General features: G+C 29.2%; 1 protein-coding gene across 2 annotated transcripts; it reads right to left on the reverse strand.

The window, feature by feature from the left end:
* Window positions 1-152: 152 nt before the first annotated feature.
* On the reverse strand, window positions 153-9,232 carry LOC123275431 (kinesin-like protein Klp98A). 2 transcript variants are annotated; one of them, XM_044743555.1, is made up of 15 exons: window positions 8,652-9,232; window positions 7,879-7,948; window positions 6,910-7,020; window positions 6,510-6,626; window positions 6,148-6,393; window positions 5,837-6,009; window positions 5,347-5,749; window positions 4,560-5,264; window positions 4,254-4,451; window positions 2,894-3,016; window positions 2,633-2,731; window positions 2,412-2,549; window positions 1,264-2,331; window positions 901-1,170; window positions 153-814 (listed from the first exon to the last, which is right to left on the reverse strand). In XM_044743555.1, the coding sequence occupies exons 1-15, from the start codon at window positions 8,696-8,698 to the stop codon at window positions 569-571; spliced, it is 4,014 nt and encodes a 1,337-aa protein (XP_044599490.1). In that variant the 5' UTR covers window positions 8,699-9,232; the 3' UTR covers window positions 153-568. The 2 variants fall into 2 exon arrangements, with proteins under 2 accessions (XP_044599490.1, XP_044599491.1); XM_044743556.1 differs by lacking the exon at window positions 2,894-3,016.
* Window positions 9,233-13,506: the final 4,274 nt, after the last annotated feature.

Consider the following 13,506-nt stretch of genomic DNA (forward strand, 5'->3'; position numbering starts at 1 on the left):
TTTTATGTCAAGACTAACGATTAGAAAAATTAAATTTTCCGTCAAAATAACGACTCATCTAAAATTGCATGAAAAGCTGTCAATTGATCCAAAAAATAAATATGTCTATTTTTGGTACCTATCGCTATTAATATATTTTTTTAAAATATATATTAATATATATACTGTATAAAAATCAGGTCAATGATTACAATTTAATTTATTTTATTGATTGGTTCATCGTGAAGAAAAAATTAACGACTATTATGTAATTTAATCCTTAATTAATAGTTTGAATACTGATAATTCGATTAAACGATTATACACATGCCAAACTGATATAATGAGGCTACCATTAAAACTTAAAAAATTGTGCACTTTTATCATAAATTAAAATAGATTTAACAATTCGCGATAGCTTCGTGAATATTTAAAAATGATTTCTTATGAGTTTACTAGTACTCAAATAAGATAACAATAAATATCATGATTTAAAAATTGATAACTACTACTTATTTAATTCATCAGACATAAAAACAAATACGAAAATAAATAACATGAGCCAATAACGAGGCTCAATTATTTTTTCTTAGCTACCGTCAAATTTAATACCTTCAAATGGCCCACGACGAAAAAACGGACTAAATTCAATTAATGATTGCTTGTCTATATTAGAAAGATTGCCATGAAATTTGTAGAGAGATTCGCAGGTTGGTAATTCGGAGCAAACTTGTATGAGTCGTCGTAAGTACTCTTCAAGCCGTTTCCTTCGTTGACGCGCGACCACTTCATATTTTGCAAATACTTGTCTCGGTGGAAAATGAATTGCAGACACCTAAAATGAAATGAATCGAATATTATAATAATTAATTAATTATTAAAAAAAAAAATTATCTAATACGTGAATGTGATATCACATACCTTGCCATTATATTTCTGACGCATGTAGATACAAAGCTCGCGAAACCGCCGATAACGACGTAAAAGTGTCCAACTGTCATCCTGCACGACCACTCGTACTTCATACTCATAATGACTGGACGAACCAGCACCTCGGATAACATATGATGGCACAGTAACTATCATATTTATGATATTGTCTGCTGTACTATCGCTAGGTATTAAGGAAGGCAACGATCTGGTAATAGAAAGTGCATAAGGACTTCCTAAACGATCTCCACGATTTAAACTCTGGAACAAAAATAATTTTTTTATCTTGTTATAATTTATTTTGATTAAAGCTTTAAATTGAACAAACTAGTTAATACTAAATTTTATACTTACTGTAAGATAAACAGAAGAATATCCCCGAGTCGTCGGTATCCTTGGAGTAATTGATTGATTTGTTGTTTGTTCATCGATACGATCACTCATGGTATCTCTATCGGACTTTTGTTGATTACTTCCAGATGGTAAATTCCAATTACTATCGTCCTCTGACTCAATTTCACCATAATTAACTGGTAGTTCTGTTTGAGATGTTCCTTTTTGCATTTGAAATCGCTTTTCCTGTTTCAACAACCATACTTCTAATTCGATCTGCTGTCTTTGAAAATCTTGAAGGACTAAAATCTGTTGATTAAGTTCATCTTTAGCAGGACTACTAGTTTCCAGGCACTTCATTACGACCATTCTCTGTTGGTTGATCTTTTCGTTCAGTCTTTTCATCTCTTTATTTTCTTGTATTCGCATATCTATACTAGCAACTTCTTGAGATTCAATTTCATCATCTTTGATAAATATATCTTTTTTTTCATCTATATTTGAATTTATTTTTTTTTCTAAAACCTTATCATTTATTTTTTCTATTATTACTTCTTCACCTTCTTTTTCTTCTTTTAATTTAGTATTTGGGGAGATTTGAATATTATTATCCGAAGGATTTGAACTTATCGTAGGTAACAAACCAGTGGATTGAACTTTTTCAGCTGTTTGGTTTTTATATTCATTACTATCTTCGTTTTCATTGGTTTTATTTTCATCCACAATTTTATTTGATTCAATATCTTTAACCTCTATAGTATCAATCTCAGGGAAGAAAGAACGTAGTTCTGGAGAATTAGCTGCTGCTGTATGGAATGTTTCAGTCGTGTCTGTTGAACTAGGTAAATCAGACGGTAATAAGCACAGAGCTGAAGCTATTCTTAATTTACGATTACAAGCATCTTGAAATGATTTTAAATCATGGCTTGAAAGAACATCACTGCTACTACTTGATCGTCCTGGAGAAGCCGGTAATGCTCGTTTTAAGTTCAATGTCAAGCTTTGCTTGCGTTTTAAAATTTCTTGAAGCTGGTCTTGAGTTCTTTTAGCGAGTTGGACCTTTTTTTCTGTAATCTCTTGACCTTCATACTGTAATAATAAATTAATGATAAATATAAAAAATTTGCAAAAACAATGTAATAAATAAATTATTCATTTATTTTTTTTACCTCTAAATACAGCATTTGTCTCTGTTTCTCTGTCATTTCCGATAGTTCTTCTTCCATTTTATCAACTTTCGTTTGACGTTCACTTAAAGATTTAACTTTAGTCTGCAGTTCAAATTCTAAAGCAGCTAATTCTTTTTTCTGAAAAATAAAAATTTAGTTTAGCATTTTTTCAGAATGAAAAAATATTAAAAAATATATTTGATAAAAATAATGATATGTACATGATGATTCACAAGTTCTTTCATAGCATCCAATGAATTCTGATCGTTAAAACTGGACCATGATTCTGGCACACTATCGTTACTTACTGCATCATCTGTCTGTAAAATGAAATATCGATTACAAATTTTTATGAGATTCATATAAATTAAAAAAAAAAATATATAAATAAGTGGGTATCTTCTTTAAGACTGAAGCCGAGAAGTTTTTTCGATCAGACATTAGTGATGAGCGATGAAAAAATATATCAGTCTGAGTCTTACCTTTTTCCATGAATGTTGGCGTTTCTGCAAATGATTTTGGTTGTTTATGAACTCTTCGAATTGTCGTAGTTTTGTCTGTAGATTGGTACGTAGAGAGGAGACTTCCCTACACAAATTTTCTACCTAGCCACACATACATACCGTAGCGTTAACAAAATTTAACGGATAAAATAATAAATAACAACGCTTGTACGACAGTTTTAACTCAATAAACAAAAATAAATAATAGTTTATCAAAGCTTTTCTGTCATAAAAATAATTTATAAATAAAATAACTTAAATAATAATAATAAATAACATTAGAATGAAAATAATTATAATCGTGAAAAGAATAAATACATGCGGTCTACAAGGATCAAATCGTATCAGAATATCTTACCTGCTGTTACATTGCGAATTGTGTACTTTTTTTTCCAACTTTGAGATGCAGAGATTCAAAAAAATAATAATACGACTACTTTTACCCCGAAAAATCAGACAAAGAGTGGGTTTGTTAATGTGAAACGTTAAATATTTAATATTAATAATAATTATGAAGTAAATTAATTAGAGAAAAAAAATTTACATTTAAAGGGAACGCGTTGATACATAACACATATAACATACGAAAGAAGTGAGTGCATTTGTATAATACTTCAAGGCCAATATTTGTAAGAAAAATTTATTAACCAACAATTAGAGTAATATATATTTATAACAACAATGTTTTTTTTTTGCTTATCATTTCTCTCCTCGCATAACAAACCCATTAAGATTTTTATATTTTCTCTCAATTTCAATATCAATATATGACTTCAATAACTATTTACAAATTATATGTTCCATTGTTCTCTGTATAAATTTATCTACAATAAATAGAACATATCACGTCTCATTTGTCCCGGCAATATCTTTGCCATTTATACTAGTATGTAATGCTATGTACAATTAATGAGTATATTTTTGTCAGGCACAAAAAAATAATTTTTTTTTTAAATCGAATTTAGAAAGATTCCAATGAGTCGTCAAAAAATAAATGCTTTCTTAATATTACTTTGAATTGACTGCTACCATTTTATGGTTAATTTTTCTATAATGCTTTTAAATCCTTCCCTAGTCCAGCTGAGAGAATAAAAAACATAATTTACAATTTATATGTCACGTCATTTGTAGGTCATTTTTTGAATACACCGCGGTCGATTAAATTTTAAAAGACTTTAACGTGACTTTGTCGTCACATGTCCAGAGGACATACATGCGAGTATATGATGATATTGCCGGATAAACATATGAGAACACCGAGTACAACGAGGACCAAGTATAATTGATATTTATTTGGTATTACAAGTAAATCCGGAGACGGCGAATCCAAGTCACTTACTTGTGTCATCTCGTCGCGGCGTTCTTGCTCCAAGGCACGTCGTCTAGTACGTAAATCACGTTGTCGTGATTCCAAAGCAGCTATTGCATCAGCCCATTCTCTCCATTGTGCGCCCCATTCTCTCTCAAGTTCCTTCTGTGCGCCCTCAAGCGCTTCACGTCTTGCTGCCCACCTTTCTTCACGTTCTTCTTGTTCTTTCTATTTGCAAAACAAAAATATAATTATATTGCAGTAAGTAATACTCTACTATTCTTACGTAAATCTATGATTATAAGACTATAAAAAAAAATAAAAGTAATAAATTACCTTAAAGTCTTCCTTTTCTTTAATTAGAGCAGCTTTTTGTTGCTCTAATTCTTCAAATGCACGTAAATCTTCATTTGAATTTAATAAATTATCACTGGACGAAGATACATTAAGATCAGATACACTCCAACTGAGCAAAGATAAACGTGATAAATTAACAACCGTCGATTGAAGATTCCCATTTCCTGTTCCACCTTCTTTTCTAAGTTTAGCAGCCTCCGCTGGATCATTATATCGAAACATATTATTTCGACCGAGTAATATAATACAACCCTGAGATAATCGTGTTGGTTTATCAACTTGAGCCATATTAATCCAGCAGTGAGGTGAAAGAGGATGAAGAGTTGCTACACCTGTATCGAGTTCCACGATACAATGTTCAGGTTCAACGTCTGCACCAGTCAGAACAATGTCCTGTAGTGTACTAGCTTCTTCAGTTCCCACTAATGTTTTTCCTTCTTTCAAATGATACAAAGTAACTCCTGTACTCAATAAATCATCATCGATACCAACTAAATGTGGCATCTCTGAATCTAAAACTACGCCAACTCCACTTTTTCTTAGTCCTAATGCCCGTTGTTCTTGAAGTATCATCTGTGTTTCTCGCCACTTTTCAGTCCATTCTTCTGTAAGGACTTTCTCTTGTTCTTGTTTTTCATGAATTTGAGCTAAAAGTACCTTTTGTTGTGGCGGTCTTTCTATGTTCTATTTAATAAACAAAAAAAAAATTAATATCAATTTTATTAACAGATCTTTTATAAAATTAAAAATAATTATAAATGTTTACCACATCTTTTCCAATCATTGATTTTAGTTTCATAATTTCATCTCTAAGTTCTTTAATGAGTTTAACGTTTGGATCTTCATTAATAGTAGGTTTATTAATAATATTTTTAGCTCTATTAGCATATCTTAGTGTGCTTAATGTTTCACCATAATTACAATCAGCAGGACTTATAGCGGCAATCATTATCGTCTTAGAATTACCACCAAGTGAGTCTTTGAGTAACCACGTGAGTACACTATCACGATAAGGAATGAAAACATTTCTTCTCGAACTATTTGTGTCCGTAAAAGAACTAATATCGGCTAATGCTGATATCACGGAACCAAGAGTAACAAGAGATTTATTTATGTGCGCACCTTCTTTTAACCTCTGGCCTGTTGCTCCCGTAGCATTAGCTCGTTCACTGAAAACAATGCATTCATACATTAAGTTTCAAAAGATTCTATTAAATATACCTAAATATATAGAGATTTGTATCATAAACTTTTACCTTCCAGCTAAATCTACAAGATGAACTTTTGATACAGTTTCAGAAGGCATATTACCTTCTGAAAATCCAGCTTGAACAAAAGTTATTGTAAATATCGCGTGACTTCTACTGCTTACATCATTCATATTTGTGCTAGCGGTTGTTCTGTGCGTGTTTCCTCTCACCATACATTCCTAGGAATCAACATAATCCATGTAATCAACCAAAGATCATAGCTTATTATTTTAAAGACCTTGTTTTTAAATAATTCAGCAATAAAAATAATTTGATTAAAAACAAAAAATTTATCGCTGTAATGAGTTTTTAATCACCTGAATATCAGAGTAATCATAGACAAGATGGTTTGAGAGATTTTGTACATAAGGACCTCTCTTTGGATGTTCTCGAACTTTTAGAGAGTGAGATGGAGTTTGATCAGGCCTTAATAAATCTCTGACTCTTTCATTATGAATTTCTAAAAAAGATACTTCTGTTCTATACGAAGCTCCAGTATCTTTTCCAGCTGCCATTCTCGCAAATAATGTCTTACATATTCTCGGTATTAGGCCTTGTGACTCCTATTAAATGATGTAATATTATAATTTATAATAATTTCATTGTGTATTCTTGGGTGTGAAAAACAATAATATGTGTAATAAAGTTATTACAATAAAATAAATAAAAAATCAATTACCGGCGAGCCCATCATCGTAAACGTTTTGCCGGAACCCGTTTGACCGTAGGCGAAGACACAGGCGTTGTAACCTGCGAAGGCACTTTCTATGACGTCTGTACCGAGATCGTAGAACACCTGAAACGGAAAGAATAATTGCTGATCGAATCCTTAAACGGTGCGATTGTATTGTGACGTGTCATGATTACAATGCTGAACTTGGACTATACGTGCGGAAGCATGCCTTATTGCGCATCTATATTACTCTTTTTAATGTTCAAAAACCGTAATAATGTACGTGTCGTTCAATTATTTTATTGTTAATATATTTTAATCAGTCATTACATTACCTATTGATAACAGATAACAAAGTGGATATCTATATAACTGTCATTATTTTAATAAGTATTATAAATCATACCTCTTCTTGAGACGCATAATTTTCATCGGTAGGCTCATAAGACCAATATGAGTGATCAAATGTAAAATCCTTATATTTTTCTTTATCATTATCTCGACAGCTCCCTGGACTCTATAAAAACAGTAATATTAAATAAACTTGTAACTTAATACAACTAATCATTAATAATAGTAATAATTAAGATATAATAATATCAATATTATTATTATTATTATTATTTTGAATATATTTATCTGATGACCTAATGTTCAACAGAAACATCAAAGTTAACAATAGTTGGCGGTTATTTTTTTCCAATAACTAATGGTAATAAGTAATGTGGTAATCGAATAAGACTAGTTTCTCTTCAACACTCTTGCAACTTTCTCCGCAACAACAGCTGATTTAATGTAAAACAATTTATTTTTCTAAAAATGGTACTACATATAATCTACTATAATTGATTGATTCACCAATTAGAATATAAACCTCTGTTACTCATAATAATAAATTATATATTAATTGACTTTATATTTTTCAGTGTTTTGATATTCTAAGCTATAGGTATTATGTTACCGTTATTAATACGTCTTGAGGTCAATAATGCTCAGTATAATATTTAGAAATAAATACATTGAACAAAAAGTCAATGATTTATTGAGAAAGATAAAATAGTAAGCTAATTTATTTAATAATTTAAAAAATTAATTACAATTATTTTTGATAAATTTTGTTATTTAGTCAATCTAAAACAGTAAAAATTTTAAAATGAAAGCTTTGATTTAGGATAGATATAATAATACCGCAGCTGTCAAACAGCCACCTGCTGAATCTATTGATACATTATTGGATGACAAGTATAACTTATATGTAGTACAGATGTACATATATAAGTATATAACATGAGCATATATATTACCTATATAATTCAGATATAATAATTTATGTTTTAAACTGCTATTCTGTTCACTAATATTAGAATAACATTACCTTGCTATTATATATCCGTGTCCTTTTGCCATCCATCTGAACGATCAGTTTCGCATTCATGGCCACTTCCCTAGAATAAAAACATCATGTTATGTATAAATCAACTGGCAATATTATAACATTTAATTTATACTTTGGCCACGCATTCTATCTCCGTCTCTTTTTCACAAATATATAATTTTATTTTCAGTTTACTCTACGTTTTACTACTAAATTTTAAATAAAATTTTAGTGTAGTACCAATTTAAAAATAACGACGTCAATCTGTTCTTCGTAATTGTAAAAATAGAACGGATATTATTTAATCACTTCATTCATCAGTCAAAATAATAATTTATGTATTTTATCAGCAAAAAAAATTCTTTTTGTTAAATAAAAATATTTTCACCGTCAGATAAATTAAATAAATATCTTGATTTGTTAATGAATGTCAGAAATTTAAAAAACTATTTATTTAATAAATAAAAAAAAAAATAAAGTTAATTATCACAGAAGGACGACGGAGAAATCTCATGAATTTTATAAAAGGGGTTAGGAGGACAAAAATAAATAATAACAAAAACAGAAAACAAAGTGTATCAGTTGAAGCGATGGCTGGTAGGATTCCAGGAATGAAAAAAGATATTCGGAGTAAGCTATGAATTTAAACAAAACAATATAAGTATACTGGACATTTAATAAGTTGGTGATTTTAAACGCTCCAATATGTTAGCATTTACCGACAAAAAATTTTAAATTTAACGATTTAAAAAATAAAAAAAATAAATGAATACCTTTTATTAAAGGGACGGACCCTTACAGCCACCTTCACCGAAGCCATGGTTGACAATATGATGGCATGGACGTCTTGTTGCACTTAGAAACGTAGCCCGAGGCGAATGTGTATGGTGATTTATTAATTATTCTTCTCTCGGTTTGTTTTTTTAGTTACGCTACGTAGCTATGCGGTTTAACATCACTACGCAGCATACACACTGTCATTTTTAGTACGGTGGTTGAAAAATTAATCTGACCACACTCAACCGTCATCGTCGTCCTCTTTTCTAGAATGTGCTCGTGATAAAACGAACAACTAATATGCATCAAGATTAGAAGTAAATAGACAAACTACTCTGAACTGGAGACTGGTATGGACTGACTGACAAATGCAGCCACACCACCAGCTGCTAATGTATTTTACCGTCCGTACACATCCGTACAATGTCAGAGCCCGAGAGCCCGAGTAGAGACAGAGAATGAGAGCCAAGAGGATGGAGATAGATTAGCACCAGTTGTACCAGAGACTTTGCTGAGAAATAAAGAGAGAGGAAAGAGATACAACCAAAAAAGGATAAAGTATAAGTTGATGTATATAGGTACCTGTAAGAGTAAAATAAATAAAATAAAAATTTTTATTTACTAGCGCATGCGTCATCTGCCGGTATTGTCGGGTTCGATTGTGACAGGCAAGTTTTAATTGTTGGCGGGAAAATGTACATAAAAAAAAAAAACAAAAGTTAGTGAACTATTGTTTTTACTTGATAAATTAAAAAAAAAACTCCTATTCCGATGTATAATGCAAGTAATTACCAAAATCAAGGCATTATAAGATAAGAAACGTTGAATTTTTTCATTTGTTCGGTTTTTACAGATCTTTATCACACTGTAAAAAAACCGGTGTGAGTCCATGAGATGTACGGTGTTAAAAATTCCGGTGTTAAATTCAACACCGAAATCGGTGTAGCAGTAACACCGGTCGCGGTGTAAATATTTTTTTTCGGTGTTAAATCGGTGTTATAAATTTTCCAATGTTGATAATATTTTAAGTAACACAATTTTTATAATTATACTTTTTATGTTTAATAATTAAAGATAAATAATAAAAAAAAAGTTAATATTTAATTTAGAAAGTTTAAAATAATAAAATATAAAAAAGATAAAAGTTTTTGATTAAAATAAATACATTGTAAAAAATTTCGATGTAAAAATGGACCCAGAGCACTTTACATGGCCGTGTAGTGTGAAATAATGGTGGGAAATTCTCGGTGTAAATTTTCGATCCGTGTTACTTTAACACCATTATTAAAGGACAATTTTAGGACATCATATAGATAATCGAAAACTCTAAAATAGTGGATTTTAGTAATTATTTCATAACTTTTAAGTATTTTTTTTAAGATTTTTGGAATACTTCTAAGATAATTTTAGAATCAATGCAATTTATTTGAAGCAATTTAGTTGAAATTTTGTCCTTAACCCTTCAGTACTCACGTTCTTTTTAGTGTCTCACTTGCACTGCAGCGACATCCTATAAGTTGAATGTTGTTGCGTGAGAAAAATTCTCATAGCGAGGGTACTGAAGGGTTAAATCTTATGTGGAACCTTTTTTGAATAATCTTAAAACATTTTTTTAACTATTTGAGTATAAATTTTGAATACATTTGAGACATTTTTCGGATATTTTTGAGATAATTTTGGAACATTTTTTGGACAGTTTTAGAGTGTTTTTACAACAAATTTGAAACATTTTTAGAACAATTTTACGACAATTTTGAACGTTTTTTAAATGATTTTCATATAGATAATTTATTTTTGCACAGCTGTAGATTTGTCATGTTTAAAACATCCATTATATTATGAGAAACATCATGGTTACGATAAAAATAATTATTATATTGTTCCTAAACATTTAATATTAAAAATACTATTTAACTTGTTGTATAACATTAATTAAATCGATTTCTGCGTAATTTTATAAATTGAAAATTCTTAAATAAATGTTACTTGTCTCATTTTGTTAAATATTGAATATTAATTGTGTTTTATGGATTATGTAATATTCATATTCCGATACGGTGTAAATTTATTCTACTGTTACACCGGTATTACACCGGTTACACCGATATTAGACCGGTTTAACACCGCAAAAGAGCACCGCTACACCGGTGTTAATACACAGGTGTTACATAGCGGTGTTAAAATGAGTCCATTTTAACACCGCTTTTTTTACAGTGCATGATACTTGAACTGTATGTCGGACTCTAAGTACTAAAAAAAGAAAAAGAAAAAAAAATTGTAATTGTAATAGAACAGTAGTTAATATGTATCGTATACTTATTCGTAATCTATTTATAAACAGCAAAGTAAAAAATTCTTGACTGCGATAAAAATCTAAAGCGATGATGAGATGAAGAATAAAACAGGTTCTCTTCTTGACAATTGCTGGAAGGGATTTCAATGCAGAAATCCACCCACGTCAAAGTAATCTACACTTTTATTATTTTGTCATAGATATGCTTATGTATCACACAGTTGTAAGTATAGTTATAGTATTTATTGTTGTGTACACGTTGTGGTGTTGTAAAACCACAAGCATTCACTCTTGTTATTTCTATTGTCTATTTTTATAGCCTCGAATCAATTTTAAATATACATTGAAAATTTATATTTATAGAAGTTTTTCATAAAAAAATTTTTTTTTCCAAATCCTATCGAAAAGACGTCAAAGTTTCTTTCAGAAAATGAAGTTTTTTAAATTATTACTTCAACTTTGAATGTCTTACAAATACCAATAATTTTTTATTACTTTTTTACAGTTGTTAGTTTGTATATTTATAATAAAATAATATAAAATAATATAGCGGACTTAACTTAACTTCTGATGGAATTACTGTCTGTAACGGATTAGTTACATGGGTCAAAAAACTTGTTTTCAAAATCAGACTTTTCTTTATTCACTAAAAAAATGTTATTTTTTATAAGATGTAAAATATTAACTTGTTTCAGAAATTGTACTTAAGCCTAAGTATCTTGTTAACAAATCAATTTATCTAGATCGACAAAATTGAATTAGTTTAGTTCTCATTATAATCGATATCTTTCAAACAAGAGGCTATAAAATAAAACCTTGAAGAAAGTATGAGTGGGAATTATGCGATATTAACGATTCTTTATGATTCATAACCAATCACAGCTTGACGTAATCGTGCCTGCAATATTCCAATTAAATTATATATAAATATAAATGTGAAATATACAAGTAAACTTGCGTTCGACAAATAAAATGAAGTGAATATAGAGATACATCTTGAGTCTAATTTATATTCCGCTCACGAAGCAACATTTCCTCTACTTCCGAATAAGTAACAAGTTCTACTAAATTCATCTTTTCTTCTTATATACTTCTTACTATGTGTTTATTTTTATATACTTTTCATTTGTGGTATATAAATACGTACGTCTCTTCGTATTTTTAGATCGTTAAGACATTCACCTTTGAATTTAAAAAATTTATATTATTTCAGGAATGCGGCGTGTGTCATAGTAACTATATCGTAGAAAACCTGACACATTAATACATCACGCAATCAAACGTCATGTTGACTAATCTAAATGTAATTAACACTGTCATTATGATAAAGTGGTTTTCAAAGTAAACAATTCACCCATAATATTTCGTCTTTTTGTGTAGTAGAAAAAAAGAATAGCTATTATAACTATAGTCTTTGTATTGCCACCATGAATTAGTTGGCGCCGAATATCAACATAAATCATAAACATAATATCCGTGTTCAATGTCGCCGTAAAAATATATATATACATACACTGAGAAAAAAAATTAACTTGAATCAAGAGAAAAATTCTTGAACCAAGAAAATAAATTAAAAGAGTTTCATTGTCTTGAATCAAGACGAAAAATTTTCGAATTAAGTAAAATTTACTTAAACCAAGAAAAATTTCTTAGTCTAAGAATTTTTCTACTAAAATCAAGAAGATGAAATTTTTCTAAATTATTTATTTGATTTAAGTAAATTTTTTTTCTATGTTTATGTAAAAATAAACCAACAAAATTTATTTTTTTAAATCATCATGAACTTTCGTCAGAAGATGCCAAAATAACGACCCTATCAAAATTAGAGCTTTTAATATTTATATTGAGAAGTTGAAATTTGATTTTTTTTATTAAATAAAATTTATATTTATATAAAAATTGAGAAACTTATAAGCTATAGCTTATGTATATTATTTCAATTTTTGTAAAATTCAATTATTTAAGTTTTGATTATCTCAGGAAATAAATTAATAACCATTAAAATTATATTAATATCACGGTCAAAAAATGAAATAAATTATAATACTGAATTAAACAAACATCTGACAATTTTTTTTCTTTATAATAATTCAATTATGACAAAAATTTAGCAAAAAAAGTTCCATATGCAGAAATTTTGAAAAGTTATAAGTGTAAATTTTTACAATGATTGATTTTTTATAAAAATTTCAAAAATGGTCAGATGTCTGCTAATTTCAGTAATATAATCAATTAATACTAAAAAATTCGATTCATAGTTTTTTACAATTTTTCAAAGTTGAATTTTTTTGTCATAATTAATTTGTTAAACCAATCATAAAAATTATAATACATCAGATAATTATGTACCCGCATTCTACGATTAATTTGTGCAAACATAATTAGAACTAAATGCTAGGAATTCACTTCTGAAATCTAAGTTCCAAGTCTAGATGATGGTGCCATCTGTCTCAGATAATACTTTTTAGTATATTTAATAAAAAACTAAAATCTCCGTCGGTAAAGGCAAACACCATGTGGGGGAATTGGGTGGTGGTGGCTAAATAATAACAATAATA

This window comes from Cotesia glomerata, linkage group LG1 (assembly GCF_020080835.1).
Source record: "Cotesia glomerata isolate CgM1 linkage group LG1, MPM_Cglom_v2.3, whole genome shotgun sequence".
Lineage (NCBI taxonomy): Eukaryota > Metazoa > Arthropoda > Insecta > Hymenoptera > Braconidae > Cotesia > Cotesia glomerata.

Bases quoted from the DNA above. Each gene is read 5' to 3' on its own strand.
- LOC123275431 (XM_044743555.1), bottom strand. From the start codon at position 8,698: ATGGCTTCGGTGAAGGTGGCTGTAAGGGTCCGTCCCTTTAATAAAAG. The intron at 5,265-5,346 runs GTAAACATTTAT...TTTATTAAATAG, and splicing joins CAATGATTGGAAAAGATGTG to AACATAGAAAGACCGCCACA. The intron at 3,017-4,253 runs GTAAGTGACTTG...ATGTGTGGCTAG, and splicing joins GCCGCGACGAGATGACACAA to GTAGAAAATTTGTGTAGGGA.